The sequence below is a fragment of the Toxotes jaculatrix genome, chromosome 23, assembly GCF_017976425.1.
Source record: "Toxotes jaculatrix isolate fToxJac2 chromosome 23, fToxJac2.pri, whole genome shotgun sequence".
Lineage (NCBI taxonomy): Eukaryota > Metazoa > Chordata > Actinopteri > Toxotidae > Toxotes > Toxotes jaculatrix.
The window spans coordinates 3,720,856-3,746,052 of NC_054416.1; the positions used below are offsets into that span (position 1 = coordinate 3,720,856).

The window sequence follows — 25,197 nt, forward strand, 5'->3', positions numbered from 1 at the left end:
GAGCAGCTGGCGTAATCCATACGGAGAACTTTGATAGTGATATTGGGCTTTTCCAGGATATCTGTTATCAAAATTAGTTATAAGTCCTCATACATTGACCTCTGTGGAGTATAAGGTGATGCACACATTCAGGATGGTGCAACAGAACAATGTTTATGTATTGACACATTCAACTCTTGCAGCATTGCTCAAGAAAGTGAATAACATGTATGTAACCTCCAGTGAACCTGAGAGTGTCCGTTCCAATGGCATTGTGGACACTTCACTGCGTAGGTGAGGTTACGTTTAGAAAACAAAAAAGACACCCAAAGGGTCATGAGGGTAATCAATGCGTATCGGATGTCAAAGTAAATAAGTGCAGGGACTAAATATAGGACATTTCCAGGAATGCAGAGTTCACACTGTTCCTCCCTATTGCCCCTGTTTTTTTTTTTTTCCTTAACTTGGTGCTCTGTTTTGCCTTTTCTGTCTTTGTACATTGCACTCTCACAGGAAATATCAACTCATGTGCATTGTAACAAGTAGGTGGGCCAGGTGACAGTGGGTGCAGAGACATAAAAAAGAGGAGGAGGAATTATAGAAATAAGAAGAGGAAGAGGTAGAAAAAGTAAAACAGATATGGATTTTGGGGAAAGAAGGAAACACCAAGAACTCTCACCCAAAACCAAAAAAGTTATACAGAAACAGAATAAAGTCATATGTCAGATGCCATCACCCTCCTCTCAGCTGCGTTTCATTTCTAAAAAAAGGACACAGATGCATCTCTCTTGCATCGTCCCCTCATACTCCAACAACTACTTCATTTGCCTACATATCATAGTATCATAACCTAAGGAGTTCAATCAATTTTACACATCTCTTTACAGGTATTGTGGAGTGCTACTGTATATATGTGGAAAAAAAATTGTAAGAATCCTTTCATGCCTCCAGAATGAACTGTTCAACCTCTCATGTACTTTCACCTCCGTTACAGATTTCCTTAAATCCATTTCCAAGAAGGTTTTATAAACATGTTGCGATCAGCTGTTGACTATGCGGGTGAGGAGGAGGAAGTTGTGTCTGTGACAGCAACAAGAGGGTCAGACTTTTTCCATTCATATTGAGTCACTCCTTTACTCAAGCTACAATGGACATTTCATGACATGTTGAAAACCTGCGTACTATTATTTCTCCATGACACATGCTTACCCAACATACTGTGCTGCTGAAAGTACAAGGAATAAATACAGAACAGCATGAAGAGAAGAAAGGCAACTGACTCTGTCCTGAAATGGAGCTGCATGTATGAAATATTCTATTTCCATGCACTGCTCTGTGGAGGATTACATGAGTCCAGTGCTGGAGGGAGCCCTCTCGCTGTGCATTGACTTCCTGCAGGACAGAATGGATGAAAACTGTCTGGATGTGCTGGTCCTGGCTGAGACCTATGGGGCTCTGCAGGAAAGAAGTTGACCCCTGTTTTACTCCTGGACAGGCTGCTTGTGAAGGACTCGTTGCGTGTACAGAATACGTTTTTTTTTGTTTTTTTTTTCCACAGGTGAGTCATCCTCTTTGAGTCTAATGTCTCACGCTCTAATGTACATGCTCTACCAGGTGAGCTACCAGGGTGTCCCCACATTTTAAATGTCCAAAAGCATTTAAAATGCAAAGATGCTGTTGTGAAACTTGTTCAGTGTTATTTGTAAATAGAGGTATTTAACAGAAATACTGAGGGAAGAAGAAGAAGAATAACTCTTTTACAAACAGAGAATACACTGGACTGTCACAGCAGAGTCTTAACGAAGATGTTCTGTCCTCGGCTTCACTCTGCTCTGATGTCTCTGACTGATCACAGTATTATATTAAGGCTGTGCTGTACACATTGCCTCTAGTTGCCACATTGATGTCAGCAGTCTTAAAACATTGAAGTTTCAGATCTTTATCAGTGTCCATTGTTGATGAGAATAACTCACTGTCATTTGGGAGAGTTGCAGTTTCATTTGATATAATAGAAAACAAACATATCACAGTATTAAGCAAATAAAATATACATTACATGAAATGCAGCCTATACAAACAGTGCAGATTAATGAAGTCAGAAATCAAGCCACTTATGGAAAAAAATATTGAATTTCCTGTACATATTACTCAGCATTTGATCTTTGAAGGTGCTCTGGATCCTAAACTAGCTGATTCAGAGAGGCAGGATTTACTGGCAGTAGAAAGTGAGGACGTTCTGCTGGTTCCCTCGTATCAGCACCGCGGGGCAGTGCAGGCCGCAGGTCAGAGTATCCAGCCAGGCCATGTACAGAGCACTGGGGCAGTCACTCTGTGGCACAGGAAGGCTCCTGGAAAACAAACGTCATATTTACATGGACATAACAAACAGTGAGCCAGGTCTTATCACCCACCATTAATGCCTGACCTCACTGACTAGTAAACCTGCTGTACAAATACTGTACAGGAATAAAAACTATAAATGTCTCTTTCTGCTTACAGCTACATTATAGTGTACTGTGTAATGATAATGTAAACTGTACTCACACAAGCACGAGAGCGGCATGTTGTGAATTCCTCCGGATGATTTCATTCAGCCTCACTTTTCTCTCAGACTGTGAAAGGAGGAAAAAAATAAGAAACTGACTCACACTCAAAACAGGGACACAGGGACAGGACTGTGTGACACACACACACACACACACACACACACACACACACACACACACACACACACACACACACACACACACACACACACACACACACACACACACACACCTTAAGTTTGAAGGCCTCAAACTCTTTGTCAGATATTTTCCATGGGGCACTTTGTCTCAGCTCCTGAACTGAGACACCTTCCTGCTGTTCATCATAAAGCCTGAAGGGGGCGACACTGTCCACAAACCTACTCAGGCTGAGACGCAACAAGAACAACAGGAGAGAAGTTAGTTTGCTGCAAAAGAACAGAGATAAAATCTACTGAAATTAAAAATAAACTAAATAAATAAATGAACAGGCTTTGAGGTCATACTTCTTGGCATGTGGACGCTTCTCGCTGTCTGTCATGACTATAACGTCATTAAAATCCAGACGGAACCTCTTCAGCAGAGCGATCATCCTGAAAGACACAATCAAAGTTTCAGGACATCAGTTTACACAGATCTTCACACATCATTCCCACATCAACTGACACCAGTGTGTGGGGTTTAAGATAAAACATCTGGTTAAAAATAAGAGACAGCTGCGTAAAAATTAATTGGACTGCAGGTAATCAGGTAGTGTATTTCAAATTTTCAATACTGTACACCCAAAAATGTTTAATGTTAAATGTTTAATTCCAAACAGGCGCATTGTCAATTAAGTTTGGATGTCAAGAAAAGTCCAAAAAAGAGAAGGGACATGACCAAAACTTTTTGTTTTTAAGCTTTTGATGTGCACCTGGATGGAAAACTTGGAAAATCTTGTGCTCACCAGAAACTAGAGGAAAAAAGAGGGAGAAAACCTACTTGTTGCGGCCTTCCTCCAAGTTTTGTTCATCTCCCACAACGAAGACCCTGACTTTACAGCGGTGCCAGCGTTTTCTCCGGGTGAGCAGGTAAGGCACCAACAAAGTCAGACCTCAAAAGAGAAGAAGATGAGAGAGACAGCAGCTAAGCAAAGGGAGGAAACTGAAATCTCAGTGTCTCAGGAGGGAATGGATGAAGACATTACTGAAGGTAGAAGCCTGATGCTTTTTCTTTTTATTTTCTTGTTAAACTGAGATGGTTATATTGATTATCATCTCATCCTTATTCTTCTGTATGAATTTGATATTGTATACATATTAACATGTCTTGATTTGTCAGATCTAATCTCTCTCTCTGGGCTCACCTCCATCGTCAGATATCCAGTAGACGTCGATGGTCTTCTTCCCCTGGCTATTCTGAAACACTGTCTTGATCTGATTGCTGTCGCCGTTTTCAGAGATGTCATCAGCTATAACAGCAAGAGAGGGAGGAGTGAAGGATGGGACAATAATTATATTTACTCTAAGTCATATTAGGAGCAACAATGAACTATGAGGTGTCCCAATATGTGTGTATACAGTAAGTGCTCACCTGACTCTCTCTCAGGAGATTGCTGGTCCTCATTTTCAACAGATTCATCAGGTTCAAAGCCCTGGTTCACTGAAGGACAGGAATCACATCCTCATTCATTGTTATTTATTTACTCTTTTCTATTTTGTTTTTACAAATATGTCCTGTTGTAGGAAAGGATACAGAAAAATTGTAAAGGAAGTGTGGAGTCTGGATTTCTAACCTTCGAATTCAGTCTGTTCGGAGATATCCAGCCCGTCCATCATCCTCAGGATACACAAACAGTAGTTGGAGTCGAAGGTATCACTAGAGAAAAGAAAAGAGGGAGAAACTAATTTCTCTCATTTAATTGTTAAACACCAGTAAGGCAGAGAATGTCTTTCTTTATTTTAACTTCACTCACTATATGGTGTTGATATAATCTTCAATACTTTCAGGAAAACTCTCCCTCCAGTTTGTCTTGAAGCCGAGGACCAGAGTGTTGGGCTTCAGCTTGCCGAGACCAGAAGCCTTGAACAAATATCAAATGTGTACCATAAGTATATTTCAAGTCAGAAAATAAAAGAATGAAAAGAAAAATCATGTCAAAAATGTAGAGCACTTTTACTGTTGTACCTGCAGCAAGTGTCCAGCTCCAGCTCTGAGGCTGTCGGCACTGAAAGGGGTATAAAACGAGCGCACCTTCCTCTTGTTCATCCACTTTACCAGCCACTCTGTGGCGTCCTGTGGCTGGGTTTGATCGTCCTGCTCCTAAAGAAGGCCATAAATTCAGTGATGTCTCCACATAAGATTTAAAAGCAAACAGTCAGTGCAATAAAACATGTCTGATAAAAAAACAAGATCAGGATGTTCAGGCTTGGAACATTTCTTTAATGCAAAGACATAAGTCCTCTCTCTTATTTTAAAAGTGCATATTTTATATAGAATGACTGACCATGATAATGTCTCCACAGATCATGAGGCTTATATGCTTGGTGAAGGAGGCAACAAAGTCCACGAGTGCAGGTCGCTGGTTTGGCGGCCCGGTCAGGACGAGACACTGTGGTCTGATAAATGGCCAGGACAGATGATTGCATAAGAAAACACTCTCTAAAAATCAAAACAATTTCTAAGACAAATTATACAACGAGAAAATGTGTGAACTGAAATACTGAGAACATCTGCAAGGCAAGCCAATGAGCATATGTAGTAAGGATGTGGATACAAGCTGTGCAAGGTAGGATACAGAAAATGATATTTGATTGCTCACCTAAAGTTCTTGACATGATCCTCCACACCAGTCAGGGAGACAGAGTATGACAAAGCCATGTTGTATGTACTTGCCTGGACTGATGATCCCCAGTTTACCTCTGTGGAATTTTTTTAACACATGCAAGTGAGAAAATAACTGAGATTTAAAAACAAAAAGGACAGAGAGAGAAAATATGATTCTAACTTCTTCTTTTTTTCTTCAGCTAAGTTTACCTAATCAGAATGCATCTATATTTTAAAACATTGTTTTTGTGTTTTGACTTACTTGGCTTGTTGTAGTTGACGTATACAAACAGAAAGATGATGATACTGACGGTGATGAGAGCAGCCCACCAGGTCAACAGGAACATCAGAAGCAAAGAGACCACAGATCCAAACAAAGCTGTCCATTTACTGTAGTAGTGAAATTCTGGCCTCCAACCTAAAGGGGGCAACAGTGAGAAATAGAAACTTTTTATGCTGGTTTTGCTGCTTGATATCACTGTAAACGCAATATCTTTAGGATTTGGACTGTTGGCTGGAAATACTAAATTAAAAGCTATCATCTTGGGCTCTGGGAATTTGTGACAGGTTTTTGCACTAATTTCTGAAAACTCTGGCCAAATAATCAACTGGTCAATTGGAAATATGGCTCAAATGTGTAAGAAAGTGTGTGAGCAGGTCACTCACCAGGTGAGTTGGTGATTGAAGCATGAAAGCAGCTGACGTTGATGAGACAGTAGGAACACAGGAAGAAGTTGGAGATTAAGGCTGCAATGGTGTTCAGCTCAGCTACAACAACACAGAACAGAGAAATCAAAAACCAATCCAGGGCTGGATAGAGGTAATCACACTAAAAACGTATAAAATCTCTTTCAACTGTTTTCTCTTAACTTAAATATTTCATCTCTGTAACAAGAACAAAAACACAGTTTCTGTGCAGAGATTAGCTCATAAAAAACAGCAAATGTACTAGATCACACCCACCAATGAGAATGAAGGCCACAGAAATGACGTAGCAGAGGACATAGGCCCGGAGTGGCTCATCATTTTTCCCATAACCCTTTGCAAAGAACCCAATGTAGGGGTATATGTTGTCTCTGCACAGACACTGGCAGATAAAGCAGAAAATGTGTTAGACCCTCCATTAAAGCAGACTGGCTGTACAATAATATCATGAATCCCTGAAAACTTTATGTATAAATTGTAAAAATCTGATGCTCAAATATTGTCAAATATGAAACATGTATGTTTATACTAGTTTCTGTATTGGACAGATCTTAGCCTGCAAGGAAATAAACTATCAGGGAATTTAACCATGGGTTTTTCCTGTGGTTCCTCACCTGGAAGATTTTAGGAGCAGAGACGAGGAAGCCGAGAGCAGATGACAAGCTGGCTGCAAACACACCAGCAGTGATGAGGAAGTAGTAGCCTGAAACTTGGCCCAGTACCTGGTTGGAATAGAAGAATGTGATGAACTGCAATGAGGATTTAGACTCATAGGATGAAAGAAAAGATTGTGTTTTTATTCTGTGATAGACAGCAGGGCTTATGCCACTGAACTGAGTGGTACCTTTGAACTGTTGGCCAGACCATATTCACAAGACTGTGACTGGATGCATTTTGTGAAGTTCCAGCCCAGGTTACATCCCAGACCCAAACAACCATCAGTGGTGTTTCCAGTCAAAATGTCACTCATATTTCCTGAAGCGTCCCGTATGACACATCCCCCTGGAGCAGAGGGAAGATCAAAATAGATGCAAGTGTTCATGTTCATGTACTTCACTGCTTGTTTTCAGTATTAATGGCATCTGGAACTACTTAGTTTTTGTAGGTGTTAGTCCTGGCCAGAGTAGATTCAAGATTCAACATTATTTGCTATTTGTACACTCAGTCTGGGCACATACGAATTCTTGTGCGTTATTCAGTATTCAGAGTCAAAAGATGTAGAAGATAGAAAAAAAAAAGAAAATACAAAAAAATACACACTATAAAATAAACCTCTATTTACACAGATGCCTATACTTATTGCATGCAGGTTACGTATTGCACACGGATAGACACTTCAGATTATTGCACATGAGCCTCAGTGAGGTACTTGGTGTGAACAATCCTTATTATTTCTAATAATTTTGCCTTCAGCCTGACTGTGGCAGGAAAGAAGCTGCTGTGGAATCTTCTTGTGTGAGTTGTGATACTGTCTGCTCTGCAGTGTGTCAATAATTTTATATTCTGGCCCTGATATGTTACAACAGAAGTTTGAAGTGTCCTGTGCGATATCATGAAGGTTTAATGTCAAAGTCTGTCACGGCTTTCTTATTTCTACCATTTTGAAACCACAGACTCTCTCATATCCAATCAAATCAGGGGCAAATCATAAGTACATAATAAAAGCATCTTAAATGAGTAGCTTACCAACAGTTATAGAAATAGCTAAATAGCTGAATGTAGTCCAGAAAATGGCCAGGAGGGTGCCTTTGGGGATAGCAGTAGCAGGGTCCTGCAAAATGAAGCAATATACAAGTCAACATTCATGTAGTTCTTGTTGGCAGCTGTGGTGTTAAAATGTATACGTGTGCCTTCTTTCCTGTCATACTTTGAGGTCTCCACAGATGTTTACTCCAGACAGGATGCCAGTGGCAGCAGGGAAGAAGATGGCAAACATTTGGAAAAAGTTGCCTTGAGGTCCTCTCCAGTCTGGTTTCAGGTTTTCTACAAAGATGTCACCTGGTGATAGACACCAAAACAGTCTGCTGGTAAACTTCAAGTATATATTTATATTCTTTTTATTCATATAAGTATATATTTCAGATATTTTATAACTGATGATGACGTGATCTGTAGAAAGTGCCAGACAGTGTTAGGATAATATCAACAGACATTGCAAGAAAATTACATTTTTGTGGACACTGAATCAGTCTAGTTATTAAGATTCATATTGTATTAAAACTCATTAAAACTCTAAACTCACTGCGGTATCCAAAGAAGCCCACGGCCTCTTTCTCTATAGTGGGTGGCAAGAATGTGCCCACAATGTAGTTGGCAAAGGAGACCATAAGCACTACAAAGAACAAAATCTGGGTCTGAAGATGAGAAAAAAAGGAAAAAACATATGATAAAGATTAGATTTACAGGACAACTCCAGCAAGGAAATGAAGACATATCAAGATGTGCTCACCTTGGACTCCCACTCCATTCCACCCAATGTAATGAACAGAAGAATTGTTACCGTGACCACACCCACAATACGGACATCATTGACTGCATCGACGATGACAGAGTCAAATTCCTGCGTACGTTAGCCAAGTTATTCACACATAGAACCAAAGACAGCGCTCAGCTGCATGACATTCTGGTATGCAAGTTATTTCCCACAGCATCATGAAGCATCTACTATTTTTAAAAAAAATCCCTTTAAAAATAACAACTGAACTATCCCTCTGTAAAATGAGCTTTGCATAAACATCTTAAAAGCTTAATATTGGAAATGAGTTCACACTCACATTGATTCATGCCTTTACACTACTGGTTCATTCATTTGAGGCTTTCATATTCTTCTAGCCAGTTCACTAAGACAAATGTTATATACAAGTTAAAGCTAAATTTCATAATCTCAAATCAAAAATCTCAGTAAAATAAAAACTCAGTAAAATGTTAACATAATTTAAAGCTTAAGAAATATGTATTGTCAAGTACTCTTGCCTTGTCATGTATCTATATTGTCAAGGGGACTTTTGGTTTATTCATTTTTAAAGTGTTGAAGTACCTTCAATAGATCACGGACCACCTCTGCAAAGCCAACAGTGTTGAGTGCACAAGCCAGAGCGTTGGCGAAGGAAAAGACCAGCCCAATTGGTCCGCCGATTTCAGGACCCAGAGAGCGGGAGATCATGAAATAGGTCCCACCTGAAAATTATGTACAAAATAAACAGCTTTGAGCTAGATCAATTTGTTACATTTTTTTTGTTATTCTTCAGTTAATTTTTTTATTTTGAGCATTAGCCTGAAACTTGTTGCACAGATCTTCATGCACAGGAAGTGACTCACCTGAGATCACCCTCCCATTGGTGGAGATGGCAGAGATGGAGAGGGCAGTTGCTGTGGTCACTGACACAGACATCATGATAATAACCCAGGTCAACACTGAGATGGGACAAAGGAAGATATTCATCATTATTACAAAACTATCATCAGTACTGTCACTGTTCACAGGCAAAGTTTTTTCATAAGTCTTTTATATATATACTTCTTCATCAGTTTCCATGACAACATCGCAAGATCAAGATTTTATAGGCCTCTATTATACCATGTTGGTTTTAACATGTTTTATGAAAAAAAAAAAAGCTCACCGATGCCTGCCTGAGAAGTGATCCACGACAGGCGGAGAAACAAGATGACACCCCAAATATTCAGCATGCAACGCATCTGTGACAAAAAGAAATATGTTGATGACAAAATGAGCAGTGTTTAACACTCCCGTCCATGTACAGTCTGTCTGTGCAGTGGATTCAAATGCACACACCCTCACTCACCATGACTCCAATCACCCAACCAAATCTAACAGGAGGTTTCTCCTCAGGACCTTGTGTTTTTGATTCTTCATTTTCGCCATCAGCGGCTGGCTGACTGCTTACTCCTGAGTCTGTGGTGGTGTTTTCTACTTCCTTCCCTGCCTCCACCTCCTGAGAAAAATACAGTTTAAAAAAGAGTGAAACATTATTATGTTCAAAACTGCATCGTTACAATAATGCAATGATAGACCTCAAAAGGAAATCAAAGGATATTTGTCAGTTCGCAATTCCACAAGGTACAGCATTAACAAACACCTGTTGTCGCTGTGAGACATCAAATGCCTTGCGGAGAGCCTCCAGAGAAGGTCGATTCCTCGACTGCTCACGTGGCAGAGTTCTGGCATAATGTTCCAGCTGCGGCACCATGTCTAAGGTGCTGTAGATGGAGGATCTCCGCAGCTCTGCCTTCGAGCCCTGACGCTCTGACTCACTAGTAAAAAAGGGGTTCGGACAGATGTGTTATTTTAAATAAAGGAAAACAAATTAGAGCAAATAATGCAATAAATACAGCTCCCTTAATGGCCTTCATGTTTATGGTTTCAAATGCAACCAGAGACCTTTATCACATGTTGCCATGTTCTCTGTTTCACGAGAAGAAAAAAGTAAGTAAGTAAGCTGATGGACACGAGATGTTAACAACACAAACCTTGATTCCACGTCAGAGACAACTTGTTGTCGGCTGCTGGCATCAAAATGGTGTGGAGAGTACCTGGGAGGTCCTTCCTCACCGGTTGAGAAACGAACCCGAGGGAGACCTCCTGGGGCCAGCCCGTCTGGTTTGGATATGAACTGCCCCATCGGCCTTCGGTCTTACTGATTCTGATACTGTGTAAAAGTCTGGAGGAAACAGGGCTGAAAAAACAGGATTCATTATTATTACATGATTTAAGCTTATTTGGAAACTAGTTTTCTTCTTTAGTCAATTAATGAGAAAGCTTCCTGATACAGAAATGGTGATCACCGGTCCTAATTAAGATCAATTACCCAAAGATGGAATTCAGTGAAAAGCATTTGTCGGATTCCTTTAGTTCTTTAAAGCCGCGTCAACTGATTTTTGGCCTCTTGTCACATGTTCACTTAAAGCTGCACAATGATTGGTGATTGGTAATTTTCTGCAGGTTTGTTTCTACTTGCATTTTTTGACGTTGTTTAAAGAGTTCTTCCTCAATTTAGCAGTGTTCTTCTAAAACACTGTCGAACTCAAAACCTATGGTGGAATGTGAAATATGCTTTCAGTGTGAAAACTTTTAACCACTTTAATATTTAGCAGAGTAACATTATATTTAAAGCAAAATCATTGGTCGAGTACTCACACAGGTGTTTTCTGCTCCAGATGAATGAGCCGTTGTCAGCAGATGAAATACGTTCCTTCTTTTTCACACTGACTTTATATTCATACCTTCAGTGAGGTAGGTGACATCCCCTCCCATCTTTTTCATCTTCCTCCCTCCCCTTCACAGACAGACAAATAGACACACACACACATACACACACACACACACACACACACACACACACACACACATACACACACACACACACACCTTTAAAAAGATTCGTTTACACACCCTTCACATTTATAATTTTATACTCATACTTGAAGTACCGGTAATAATCCGTAATAATTTAATTCATTCAAAGTGTCTGTTGACAATATGTTTATAGCAAAGTTTGGACTAAACAGAGGAACAAGTGGGTGGTTTGTAGCCGGACATATTCAAGAACGTTAACGGACAACACAAACTGTTTTGAGATTTCTGGGAAGCAAGTGGCAACAACACAGAAATAAATTTATAGATGGTCTTTGTTCAATATATTCTCTCTCTCTCTTTTTTTTTTTACTTTTTCCGGTGTTCTTTCAGGTGGGCAAAATTCTCTCATCTGTAAGAAAGTTAAACTTGATCAGGTTGATTTCAAAATACAGTAAAAAATGAGAAAAAGAAAAAATTCTGTCGTCAAAATCAGATATAACTCCTCATACATTGACCTCTGTGGCGAATAACACAGAGGTCTGTGTATGTATGTATTGGGGATGATCTGTTTATTGACACATTCAACTCTTTCAGCCTTTCTTAAGAAAGTGACTAACATGCATGTAACCTCCTGTGAACCGGAGATTACCCGTTCTAATGGCATTGTTGACAATTCAAATGTGTAGGTGAGGTTACGTTTAGAAAACAATAAAGACACCTAAAGGGTCATGAGGGCAATCAATGCGTATCTGATGTTAAAGTAAATAAGTTTCAGTGACTGTATGTGAAACTTCCAGGAATGCTCCGTTTTTGCCTTTTCTTTCTTTGTACATTGAACTCTGACAGGAAACATCAAGCCATCTGCATCGTAACAAAAAGTTGGGCCAGAGTAGAGAGAGTGCCGAATGCTTACCAAGTGAATACAAATGGAGAGGCTGCGGCAAAGGTGCACAGTCAAGACTCAAAGGCCCGTAGCTGCATGAATGAAGATATTTGTATGGAGAAGCAAAGGCAGAAGTACTGTGTCCTTCTTAAGCAAGATTTGTGTCGGTGGGGGCATGTTACTGCAGGTACCACTGAGGCGATGCTCACTTACACTGTTTAACAAAGTAATCCAATGGGAATATGTACCAGCATGTATTCGATTGGCCACTGCAGTCTGTTGCCAAATGGAGGGAAAAGCTGGGCCATGTTTTATGATGTCCTGTGTCGTTTTCCTGTGAAAATGTCATCTGCATAGTAACTAGGGACTGTAGCTGTCAGTTATGAATGTGAATTATAATGAATTATATATAAGTAAAAATCCTTGCTGGAATGTAGAGTAGAAATAAAGTAGCATATAACAGGAATACTTAAGAACATTAAAATTGTTCTGAAGTACTTCACTTGACTTTCCACCACTGCAAGCTGACAAATTTCCTACATTTCCCAGAACAGTTCGAAAGCATGTTGCGATCAGCTGTTGGTTATGCCGGAGAAAGTAGTGTCAGTGTCATCAACAAGAGAATTTTTCCAGTCATAAAAAATGAGTCACTCCTTTACTCATACATCTACAGTGGATGTTTTGCATTGCACTGAAAACCCTTTCTCCATAATACATGTTTACCCAATATGCTGTGCTATTGTAAGTGCGAAAAACAGTATGGCATAAACAGAAGAAATGCAAGATTTTCCGTGAGATGGCACGGCTCTGCAGAGGGTTACAGGAGTCCACTGAGGATAACAAAAAAATGTACTGTCTGAAGCTGTAAACTCTATCAGAGCTTTCAGAAAAAAAAAAATTATCACAGTTCAGAAACAAATTTCTATCTGAATGGCTTGAATTCGATTTTTACCTAAAAAAAAAATGCAAACTTAGGGACACAAAACAGCAAACAATATCAAAGTAAATCAACTTACATTTGTCTAAAAAATCAAGAAATTCCAAGTATGTAAAATAATTTTTACTTTTTGACTTCAGTCAATCATTCAGTCCAAAATGATGCTAAATGAGGTCACAGAACCCACAAGCCTGAATCTTCTGCTTTGCACAACGGTTTCACCATTTATTCATGGTGGTTTATCTAACCACAGAAAGAAACAGCTTCTTGTCATCAGTCATACGAGCTGACTCAGTCAAACTGAGTGTGTGTTCTATAGGCAAGGTAATTTATTTGTTTCCATCTGATTTCTTTCTCTTCTTTCCTTTCCCTTTCTATTAGAAACAAATGTCCTCAAAAGGACAATAATCTAGTCTCAGTGACCCATATGGCAGCGTTTGGGCGTACATGCCTACGATTTTTATCTGCCATTTCATCAGTGAGTAGGAAATGCTCCAAATCTGAAAATGTCAGCTGTCAGAGGGTAGATTCTGACTTTTTAATTCCACTTTAATGTGGGTGAGTTGGTGTAACTTGGACTTGATGGTAACCTGAATTGGGTGTTTGATCTTCAGAGTCACATATAGGTTATCAACTCAGCAATGAGAGAGAGTGAGAGAAAATGGAGAAGATGAACCAAAGCGAACAGGAAATTAGACAAACTGATATTTTCAGTCAGGATATCTGATTCTTTTTGGTCATAATGGTAACTGACTTCATTTTTTTATACTATACAGAAGAAAAAAAAACAAAAACAAAACAAAAACATAAGGTAACTGATTTTTCATCCTAGACCATGTGTGTGTCCTACCCAGTGTGACCCAGGATGGTGGCGTGGTTGTGTGATGACATAGAAATGTTTGTCATGTTTGTGCCAATGGCTCTTACAGCATCAGGCCCTTTGCTTACTGGGCAGGGAGTTTACATTCTTGCTCAGTCACCGATGACTGATGGGAATGCGTCAGCTCTGAGAGGCATTTTGTCATTATCCTGTATGTTATCACGCTAAGGTCTGTGGATGTCCATTCACTGTCACTTACTGGCTGTAAAAAATGGTTTAGTTTGTGCAAACTTCTGTTTTTGTCATTTGTTCAGTGATTCTCACAGAACAATCACTGAACAATTCGAGGCCAGCAGTTGACGGTTTACGGCAGTTGTTATGAAATAGTGGGCACATGTCAGGAAGGATGTTTTGGTGAAACGTTTCTTGTGCAATGTTCCATTCATGCTGCTGAACACTGCATTGCAAGGAAGAGTATAGAGTAATTACTGTTCTGTGTAAAGGACAATAACTTTTGCAAGCCAGTTCTTCATATATGTGTGTGGACCTCTAACAGAACAACAGAAAAAACACTAAATATTAGGAAAACTTTATTAATATGACAAATTTTACTATTTGTCCTTTTACTAAAAACAAATAAAAAGTTTCTGACCATAAGACTTTGAGGCTTAAGGTCGGAAGATTACAATATAATTTAAATAAGGCCAGGTGCTGAAACCATAACATACCACTATAATTTACATATAAAAATATAATGTTTAATAAGTACAATTATAAACAATTAGAATGTATAAAAAGTCACTAAATAGAATTATTGTGATATAGAATAGCTGTGCAGGCTCTCTCATGTCTAATGTAATAAAGCTTACGGATGCAAAAGCTCATTTACAAAGATAGTTCTGAGAAAATGGCTTAAGCGCTACCCTAGCTGCTCGACACTGGCCAGAGTGTTGGCCTCTTTGTCCACCGCACTGTTGTTCCTCTCCTTATTCTTGCTCTTGAAAGGCTTCCCCAGTTTGACTGACAGCGCTTGCAGGGCCGAGCTCTCATCCCGAGAGCTGCTGCGGGTGCTGCGGGTGAAGGTAGATGTGCTTCGGCTCTCCGAGTTGGTGGCCTCGAACAGTTTGCCCATGAAGCTGAGGCCGGCCTGGCGGATGTGCGAGCTGCCGGCAAACACGTAGAGGATGGGATTGATAGCACTGCTGAAGTAGGCAAAGGCTGTGACATTTGGCCGGGCTGTTTTTGCAGCCTGCATCACTGAAGCGCTGCCTTGCAAAAGACCAATCACCTGAGGACGTCAGAAGAAGGAAGGAAACAGGAACATGGTAAATTCTCAGATAAAGGTTCTTGTTCAATATGAGCCATGTCATACTCACCCCTCTGCAGCTCAGTTTTGCTTTAACTTCAATGTCAATGAAACATTTCCACATTAAAAATCTGACTGAAGAGCTGCTTACTGTATTTTTAAGGCACTGTACAGCTTTGGTTGCCTGATTATGGGACTAGGTCAGGTCACTAAGAATCTAAAGCAGTCAGTTTCTAGCTGATGTACAGAAAGTCAAAGGTCTTTTATCCGACAAACAAATCACCTCAATGATGTTGACGATGTGATAAGGCAGCCAGAAAACTGCAAAGGCACAAATTATCATCAGGATTAGGCGGCTGCCTTGTCCTCTGCGGTGGAACCTAGCGCTTTGCAGACGGCAGATGACAGAGGCGTAACAGGTGTTGATGAGGGAGAAGGGCACCAGGCAGCCCATGATGGTCTCAAACAGGTACTGAAAGACTTTGTGGCCCACGCTTTGCCAGTGGTATGGAATACAAAAGCTCAAAGTGATGTTGTTTGGAAAAGTTTTCTTCAAATTACTGTCAGAGAAGAGCAGAAAAAACAAAGTATATGACATATGAATGTGACAACAAATATAATCAAAACACACAGCAAAAAAAATTTTATTTTGCTAAACTTAAATGAATTAAATTGTGGTTTGTATATTAAATGGCACCTCCGACACATAATACAAAGAAGCAGAAAGTTAGCTTTTTTCACGTGACTCCACCTTGTTTCCCTGCATGCCTTGCAGCAGCAATAAGCAACTAAACTCTTTGCAAAATTAGAATCTCAGTAGGCTCAGAATAAATTTTAAGTCTCACCTGCGGTAAAAAGGCATCGGCAGTGACAGGATGAATGCCATCACCCAGACCCCCAGCAGGAGAGCCAGCAGAGAGCGCTTGGTCCTCATTCTCTGGGACAGGAAAGGCCTTGTGACAGCCACCCAGCGGTCCATGCTCATCAGGCAGATGAGATAGATGGATACGTACATGTTAACATTTGACAGGTAATGCACCAGCTTGCATGCTGCTGAGCCAAACTCCCAGCCCCTGCCGCCAGCCAGGTACCGCAGGAAAAAAGGTGCGCTGAGCAGCACAAAAGCATCCGCCAGAGCCAGGTTCAGCACCAACAAACAGGTCACTGAGCGCTTCTTCACCTGGCAGAACACCGACCAAACCACAAACAGGTTCCCGGGGAAGCCCAGCACAAACGCCAGGGTCAGGATAACAATGCCAACCTGGGCTGAGACGCTGATGGGCAAAGAAAAGGCGGCAGAGGAGGACTGCTGGGACACGCTGGTGGTGATGTTGGACGCCATCAAGAAGACTCTTGAGTTTGGTTCTGACAGTTGTGAAATTGGCTCAACCTTTCAAAGGACAAACAGGCAGGAAACAGGATGTGATGTATTAAGGTTTGTGTCACGCACATGTGTGTCAGTGCTGCAAAACATTGCACAACATATATATTCTTTCACATCTGTATTACTGTATCTCTACACAACAGATCTGGGACCATGATGGACAGTGCCCTGTAATAATAAGCTCAAGGGAGGTCATGGTAATGGTCAAAGGTCACGGGCTGCCTCTGTGGAAGATGGTACAGATACTGTATCAGTGTTTTACTATGCAGTGATATATGCAACCTTTATTGCACAAGATTTGTGCAGCAAACAAATGGAAAATTTCTGGATGAATCTCAGTAATTATAATAACTGTAAAATCTCTTTTTTGACCAAAAAGCAGAAAAGACAAAGGATAGTTTTATCTCTCTCTCTATATATATACACATTTTTCCTTTTTTTTAACTTAAAAGTTTTAACAAAACATTTTAACAAAATCTAACTCTTGAACAATCATGAAATGTTCTGTACTGCCTCTTTTAATTTATAAAGATTCAGGAAACCTGCTGCTGAGATTTTATTAGAAATTTTAAATAAACTGATTATATTAAACTCAAAAACTGACCTTCAGCTGCAGATCTCTTTAAAATCCAACACAAGGTATCCACTCCAAAAGTTTACCACTTTCCATCTATTATACACTGTGTCTTTATTCTTAGTCCTTGGCTTCCCTCTTTACTTTGAAGACTGTGGAGAGAAAAACAAAAAATATATAGAACAAAATTGAGTAAGAGTGATCATGTGAGGGGAAACACATTGTCCTCAGGAAGCCAGCTTAAGCTTACTGGGTTGCGATGTAGTCACCACTCCTACTCATTTCATTCTACTATTGCATTACTACAACTACAGAGGTGGATAAAGTACTAGGTGAGACAGTTATGCACACCACTTTTTTAAAAGTCGACACAGCATCTGCTGCCCTTTTGTTTGGTCTGCGGTCATCCAGAAAACTCTAATGTTTTACAATGTGAAATACTTTGACAAATTAAAAATAACAGACTTACAGCAACACTGCAGCTAACTGACACTGAAATGTTGTACCTGAGTTAAAAAGAGAAAAAAAAAATCAAGACATCATACAGAGAAGGAAAATGTTGTGAAACTGATGACATCATTTTCAAATCGTCACATCAATGAATAAACGAGGGGGCGACTATTCCAGTAAAACTCCAGGATCCTGTTGATACATGACCTTTAATTTCATACGTGTGCCGTGCACATTGTGTTCTTTCTTGCATCAGACTTTTTGGCTGATTTACATCATATTCCTCTTTCCACATGTCTCAAGTTGCTTATGAAGCAGAGGATGTATCCAATTGCATAACAAAGACATGATGTTTCCGGAAAAAAAAAGGTTTTAATTCTTTTTGTATTTTTCCTGTATTTCATTGTTTTACTGGCTGCATGCTCACAGTGAAATATTAAAACATTCCACTTCAGGGCTTTAAAGCTGGAGCAAATGGCTACACGTAATGTGAAAGGGGTCCCTCGTAGTGATGACCCACAGAGAATAATCATGCAAGCATGCAGTTCCCATCAGCACTGTGGAGCATTGCTTTAATTTGAACTCCCAGCATCTTGATGGGGTGGGGCTCACTCTCACCGCTCTGAGCAATCTCGCTTCTAGCCACATGAGGGAGCAGTTTTCAGTAAAAAGAAAAAAAGCTCGTGTTAAACTCATGGCTCAATACTACTCAGCACCAAATGGCAGAAAGACAAAGTTAGCCGCTAGCTGGTGATCAAAGTGGAGCATTTAGCAGCTTTAGTCAGATGTCTTTAAACAGAGCTAAAAGGAGAATGAATACAGGGCTATTGGCAGGAAACAAGCAAGTCAGTGCTGATAACGCAACTGTTTGCGAACCAACTGTAACAACTTAAGGAGATAATTTGTCGATGCTGCTTTTACAGCTTGTTCCACTGTAAGCAAGTGGCCAAAAATACATTCATGCAGCTTTAAAGACAGTAAAACATAAGACTGTAGAATCTCGCAAAACATACACATGAATTTCACTGTTGTAGATGTAGTGCATCTGTCAAACCTGAACTCTCAGCTTCACTCAGCTCAGCTCTCTGCATTGAGGTACAACAGTATTGACTCTTTCAGTTATTTTAAACATTTTAAAAAGTAAAACATTGCATAAAGAAAATTTACACACAAATTTTGCAAAAGCGATAAAAAATGTTCCTATTGACTTTACAGTAAATGTGCAGTAAACATAGGACACCACCTCTCTTTTGATGAATGTTGAATTAAATTGTTTGTTTTTTTTTGTTTGTTTTGGGGGTGGTGGTAAATGTGTGTTGAGAAGTTGAAGCAAAATCTCAAACACAACCGTGTCACTTTAGTATGCCTCTTGCAGCAAGCTGTTCCAGGAGCAGTAGCCTATGCCGAGTCACATCCCTTTCAAAGTTTGTTGCTATCTCATCTGGATGACGGATTCATGTTGTTTTTTAATTGGTAGGAACCAGCTGTGCATGATGCACCTGTACTTCCTGTTAAAATTAAGAGTTTATGGACGGAGGAAAGGCCCTCCAGGGCAACAACACCAGCATCAAATCTGGTGCCGCTTGTGTCCTCTATTTGCCATTCTTCACTGGTTTTACAGTAGAGTTAGAATTAGTGACAGAGTCCGGATCTTTGTCCTTTAGCATGACGGCATCCATGTCTTTGTCTTTGTCTCGGCTGTTCTGGCTGTTCTGTCGGCTCTTCCTGGTGGCCGAGTCCAGTCCTGTGCCCTCAAACAAGCGGGCCATAAATGCCAGCCCTTCTCGCCGGATGTAAGACTTTCCTGCGAAGAAGTAGAGTATCGGGTTGACACAGCTGCTGATGAAGGCTATGGAAGAGGTGACAGCGCGGCTGCTGTGCCATACTTTCCCCAGCCTGATGGAAGGAGAAGTGAGGAGAGCATTTTATTAGAGAAACACGACAGTAAAACTGATAACTTGTTTTGATTTTTATCAAAATGTACATGAAAGGGTCACAGAATATGCAAAGTGTAATACTAGAATGTTGAAAAGCTGATGAATTAACAGTTTGACAGTAAAACAATTGCATCCGACTCGTTTAGTTCTTCCACTGTTCACCATGTAAAGGTTGATAACACTGATGATTGGTTCATATTGCTGTGTCATCACTTACATGTCTTTTACTGGACCTTTTGGACACAAAGCCCATGTGACCTGCGGGTAATACAAAACTGCTTAGTTAACACTGAAAAACGTACTGATCAGCATCTCTTTGCACCTTTGTGAATAATATTAAACCGGGAAAAATGTATTGTTAGTAAAAAACGAGACGACATACTTGCACCATGTTGATGACGTGGTAGGGCAACCAAAAGAGACAGAAAGTCAACACAATGGCAAGGATGAGTTTCTCACTGCGAATTCGACGGCGGAACTTGGTCTGTCGTATCCGACGTAAGATGCAGATGTAGCTGACTAAAATGATGCCATAGGGAATTAAAAACCCCAACACGAGCTCCAACGTGTACTGCAAGACCACCTGTGAAAGGGAGATGAGATGAGAGTAGAGGGACATAGAATTTAATATTCTGACATTCCGCCTCAGGTGAAACAGGCTGCCCCTAAAAGGCAGTGAGAGATGAGTTTCTCAAAACACAGAGATCCCAGTTGAACGTAAATCTTTTAATGCTGCTGAGTTCAAATCACCGCTGTTAAAAGACGGAGTTGTGTATTAATGTTAAAGTGAACTATGGAGTTTATTAAAAAGAGAAAAAAAGAGAAACATTTAGCAAATCATTATTTTCTTTTTTTCAGGTGGAAGAATTTTGATGCTTTTCTCGGTTGGTTATCTGAGTACAGAGTCAGCAGTTTGGTACATAACACTTTTGTATGACAATTTAAATATGACATGATTAAGTCAATGTGAGTCCAGTTTCACATATTGCTTATGTGTCTGAATAAGTGTCTTGTCATGGTTGCACAAAGTCATGCTGTATCTAACATTTACATAATTTACGTTTAGCATTTTGGGAAATATTTCTCATGTTTTTGCTAACACAGGCTAGAGGTTTCCCCACAAGTTGCAGTCTTTATGCCAAGCAAGAAAAATCACCTCCTGGCTCTAGCTTCATATTTAGTGTGGGGACATTATTGCAGTATTGATCTTCTCCTTCAACTCTTCTAAACATATGGGACTCCCCGCCCACCAGGGCCTCAGAGTGCTTCAAACAAAGTGTTATCAGATTGTCTGACAGCATCTGAAACCATGATTTGCCTCTAGACGTCCTCGGATGACACATCAAACAATCTTTTTTCCAAGCATTCTGAGCCCTTCAGTCAGAAGTGAAGTGAGAGGCCAATCATGTTCAAGTAATCTAAGTAAAGACCAGCACGTCTATGACTAGTTTCCCTATCTGATGAAGCCTGACTTAGTTGAAATTTTATTTAATTCATCTTTGTGCAAAGCCAGTTGCCAGATGTGCAGCATTCATATGATTGTGTATCAGCTCCACATATTGATGCAGAATGAAAACCTTCTATACATTTTTTTTCCCAAATAACAAATTCAGAGGATTGTGCAGCCCTGGTGGAGCGCTTTCTAGTTGACAGTATGAAAAAAATACGTTGAGGTTCACTCACATGTTGGTCTATTTCATGGAATGATTCACACACAGTGGTATTCTTGAAATTCTTCACGTCTCTGAAGAGGATTGCAGGAACAGAGGCAACTATCACTAGCACCCACACCACCGCCAGCACCCGCAGTATAGTTCTCCGGCTGGTGATAACACTGATGCGCTGGGGCCACAGGATTGCCACCAGCCTGTAAAGGCTCATCATCATGATGAGATGGATGGAGGCGTACATGTTGACCAGACACAGGTAGAAGAGGATCTTGCACATCACTTTCTTAAATATCCACTTCTTCATAACCAGGTAGATAATGAAGAACGGGGTGAGAGCCATCAGAGAGCCGTCGGCAATAGCTAAGTTGAGGATGAGGAGAGTGGTGACGGACTGCTTCCGAGCACGTGCCAGGATGCTCCAGATAACAAAGACATTTCCGGGGAAGCCCAAGAGAAAGACAAGGGTCAGGATGAGGGCGCCCACGGTGGTTGCAGTTTTGTTATCCACAATGGTGTCGTTTCCCGCACTTTGGGGTGCGGTGTAGTTCAGGGAATGAAAACTGTTATGCTGGGCCATTTTTGTTACCTGCCAAAGGGAGAACACGGGTGAATGATCTTCTTCAAAGGTTTGACTAAGTGCATTTCTTTCTGCCTTTTAAGGAACATAAAATACAGAAAACATAACAAAATCAGATCACACAACAAAGTGACTCCAACAAAAACACTGAGATTTTCTGACTAATAAAAGGCCTCAGCTCTGAATCTTGCTCCACGTATTATTTGGCACAAGCCTCAGTCTGACAGTACAAGTATGCACTTCTGCTGAAAAGTGTGGGAGTGTGGCGCAAGTGTAACAGGTTTTAACGGGGATTTTTAATTCCTGAACAACGAGACCAGACACGAGTGGAGAGCAACAGTCACCCTGCTGATGCCAGTATTTGAGCAATGATTTGGTCTGATATTCTCTCTCGTTCTCTTCAGGTCTGACAGGCCAAATTTATTTGCAGTGCCATCGAAACACAAAGGGAAGATAAAATGTTTTACACAAGAAAGGTATTAGAATATTTAGAATAACATGACAGAAAATACAAACACAACAAAAATAATTGGCAAGAAACATACACCACATGACCAAAAGTATGTGGACACATTTACTTGAGCACTGCACATAAGTACAATTTGGTTCTTCACTTGAGTATTTCCATTTCTAGTTATTTTTCCTTTATCACACATCTCTGACAGTTATAGTTGGGGGATGCTTTGCAGATTGAAATTTTACACACAAAAAACAGTCTCCTTATAAAATGAAATATGATGCATTGGTTCAGACTACTGTACAATGGTATATAAGGTATATAAAGCAGCTGAACTCCACGTAGACCAACTGCAACATAAAGGCATCAGGCATCTGATATTAAAACTCTAACAGGGGCCATGATGCTGCAGAAAACATACTTTCACATTTGACATTTTTGGTCTTGTGGCCAAATAGGAACAAACTTACTTACCACTACCTGTCTGCTTCCTAAAGATTGAAGGAGGCTGCTAGGTTTATATTATTCACGCATACACAGAACATTTAAAACAAAACTACAAACAAAGCCAAACTGTTCCACACTAAATTTGCATCACTCTACAGACTGAGTTTCAGAAATCTGAGTTAACTGTCAGCAGTCAGTTACAAGACATACATCATACACTTCATACAACAGATAATGGTCATGTGTTTATCCTATAGGCAACATGTGCATCATAGGTATTTTATGTTACTGGAAAAAGTGACATGTCACCACTTGTACATCTTGACTCGTGGTATAAGAGCACACCCTGAAGACTGCTGACACGAAAACTATGTATTGTCCTGTGCACATAATCAAACATTCACACCCACGTGTGCCAGCCAAACCTGTTTGATAATTCTTAGCATGCTGTGCTGTTATTATGAATTATTACAGGGTAAATCAGTGTGTAACTGGCTGAGTGCACACCAGCTGGTATGACAGTTACACACACAACAGATAATGACAGCATTCTTTCATTTGTTGTGTTTTGAAGACATTTAACTTCAGTACTATCTATCTATCTATCTATCTATTATATAATTTGATAAAAGAGGAAGAAGACTTACAAAGTCCATATAAAGATGATTTTATAGTCATGATAATTGTGGAGACCTAACATGCAAGACTGTGTGATCAAGAGAACCAATGCTCTCATTTTACAGTGAAACTCTAGAAAATATAGACAAGGCCAGCAACAGATAAATAGTTTAAAAGTTTAGATTTTTGTTTGAAAATTGAGACTAAATTTATGCTGATAATGCAAAAGGTACTTTTTTTTGTTTGTTTCTTGTGGCTTAGTGTTTTGGGCACACTGTAGACGCACTAACTGAAAAAAAAATGTTTTCAAGGTTTCAGATGAAGAAAGAGAAAGAAATGCAACCACATGGTTGACGTTTACAGAAAGCCGGTCAAACCACACTGACAGTGGCAAGAGAGCAGCCGGTGAAACGGTGTCATATTGTGCAATGGCTCAACACTGAGACACCATACCAACTATTACCAGTTTGCTGGTGTCATTGTCATTTTTCTGTTTCTGTTCCTCTTGTGGCTGAGAGGTTTTTTCCCTTTAAACACACTTGTCTGTCTTCTTTCTCCCCATTTTTTGCTTTTTAATATAATGTGCACAAACAGAACTTCCTGTAAAACAAATGGTCATACTAAACACTATAAAACCTGACACACTTAAAAGGTGTGTTTGTGTGTATTGTGTGACTCACACACATACTTGCTAAAACACTCCTCTTCTGCCCTCAAAGAAATCCATGCAAACAGACATTGTGCAACACATAGAACAAGAGCACAGCTACACAGATGTACCTGCACAAACTGACATATTGCTCAGATTTGAACAAATCACAGCTGTGAAATGAACCTTACAATAATGTCTGAAGACACACAAAATCACTGTATGGTTATTATTATTATAAAAAAATATACAGCAACAGATTGCAGAAAAAAAATCCCTGATCCTCAATAAGAAAGCAAAAGTTTCTAGTTTCTCCTTCAACAGTAGCAGAGTAACAATGATTGACTGCAGTGATTTGTTGAAGTTGTAACCACGCTGCTGTTACTGGCAGAAACCAAAACATGTTCATGGATGAAAGACTCACCAAGACATAAAATGTAAATCCCAACAGGAGAAAGAAGACACCCAGAGCTGGAAAAGAAGTCTGAAGATGTTGCAGATGTTGTATTTTCTCCTCTTCTTTTTACCCTTTCTTCTCCCCACATTTTTTCCCCCCACCCACTCGCTCTCTCGCTCTTCCTCTCGCTCTCTGTCTCTCCATTGATCTGTCAAGCTTGCTGTAACATGTAGTGCACTGACAGGGGAGGGCGTGTCACCATTACCTGGCAATCTGCATAGAGTCAACGTAAAGGTTTAGTTCACCCAAAGCGAAAAAACAATTTCTCCACCAAATTCTATTGAGTCCCATTGGAACAAAGTGGCAGCTGATGTTCTGCACACAGAAATCCAACCACGCTAAACGGCCCAAAGTATGTGGACACCCAAATATTACATCTGTGTCCATGTCCACTGAACATGTCATTCCACACATGGAATCTGGCTGCAGGGTTTTGCTCCACTTCAGCCACAAGAGCATTAGTGAGGTTTCTGCAAAGAAACAACTGAGGCTGACAATATCTGATATCTGATAGAGCCTCTTAAGGGACTCAGCACTTGTAATAACTTGCAAGTTGCGGTATTATTTCTTGCCAGGGATGACAATGATAAGCAGGTCATGATCAACCGATATATCAGTATTAGAAAGCAGAGGAGAGGAAAAGTGCTGATTAAATGAGATTATACATCACTTTGCTATTTACACCCATTGAGCAGTCAATAGA

At 40.1% G+C, this 25,197-nt stretch overlaps 3 protein-coding genes and 1 long non-coding RNA gene across 7 annotated transcripts; 1 reads left to right on the forward strand and 3 right to left on the reverse strand.

The window, feature by feature from the left end:
- Positions 1-1,550: 1,550 nt before the first annotated feature.
- On the reverse strand, positions 1,551-11,280 carry LOC121176851 (solute carrier family 12 member 3-like). Of its 2 annotated transcripts, none has more exons than XM_041030954.1 (28): positions 11,170-11,280; positions 10,503-10,708; positions 10,112-10,286; positions 9,818-9,967; positions 9,635-9,710; positions 9,333-9,428; positions 9,052-9,191; positions 8,464-8,574; positions 8,257-8,368; positions 7,882-8,012; positions 7,701-7,785; positions 6,859-7,016; positions 6,629-6,736; positions 6,273-6,396; positions 5,976-6,077; positions 5,572-5,727; positions 5,305-5,404; positions 4,990-5,101; positions 4,671-4,802; positions 4,459-4,565; positions 4,279-4,361; positions 4,077-4,145; positions 3,850-3,954; positions 3,486-3,597; positions 3,011-3,097; positions 2,758-2,893; positions 2,524-2,591; positions 1,551-2,327 (listed from the first exon to the last, which is right to left on the reverse strand). In XM_041030954.1, the coding sequence occupies exons 2-28, from the start codon at positions 10,652-10,654 to the stop codon at positions 2,189-2,191; spliced, it is 3,126 nt and encodes a 1,041-aa protein (XP_040886888.1). In that variant the 5' UTR covers positions 10,655-10,708; positions 11,170-11,280; the 3' UTR covers positions 1,551-2,188. The 2 variants fall into 2 exon arrangements, with proteins under 2 accessions (XP_040886888.1, XP_040886887.1); XM_041030953.1 differs by having other exon boundaries at positions 4,671-4,805.
- On the forward strand, positions 3,556-4,676 carry LOC121176855. 3 transcript variants are annotated; one of them, XR_005893088.1, is made up of 4 exons: positions 3,556-3,695; positions 3,862-4,064; positions 4,229-4,355; positions 4,493-4,676. It is a non-coding gene; the product is annotated as an uncharacterized LOC121176855 (long non-coding RNA). The 3 variants fall into 3 exon arrangements; XR_005893087.1 differs by having other exon boundaries at positions 3,825-4,355; XR_005893086.1 differs by having other exon boundaries at positions 3,862-4,355.
- Positions 11,281-14,545: 3,265 nt separating the features above from the next.
- ltb4r (leukotriene B4 receptor) lies at positions 14,546-18,913 on the reverse strand. Its single transcript, XM_041031171.1, has 5 exons — positions 17,702-18,913; positions 17,263-17,384; positions 16,120-16,664; positions 15,558-15,834; positions 14,546-15,256 (listed from the first exon to the last, which is right to left on the reverse strand). The coding sequence occupies exons 3-5, from the start codon at positions 16,614-16,616 to the stop codon at positions 14,888-14,890; spliced, it is 1,143 nt and encodes a 380-aa protein (XP_040887105.1). The 5' UTR covers positions 16,617-16,664; positions 17,263-17,384; positions 17,702-18,913; the 3' UTR covers positions 14,546-14,887.
- A 114-nt stretch (positions 18,914-19,027) lies between these two features.
- ltb4r2a (leukotriene B4 receptor 2a) lies at positions 19,028-24,615 on the reverse strand. The gene is made up of 5 exons (XM_041031172.1): positions 24,462-24,615; positions 21,303-21,875; positions 20,002-20,202; positions 19,837-19,877; positions 19,028-19,578 (listed from the first exon to the last, which is right to left on the reverse strand). The coding sequence occupies exons 2-5, from the start codon at positions 21,864-21,866 to the stop codon at positions 19,275-19,277; spliced, it is 1,110 nt and encodes a 369-aa protein (XP_040887106.1). The 5' UTR covers positions 21,867-21,875; positions 24,462-24,615; the 3' UTR covers positions 19,028-19,274.
- Positions 24,616-25,197: the final 582 nt, after the last annotated feature.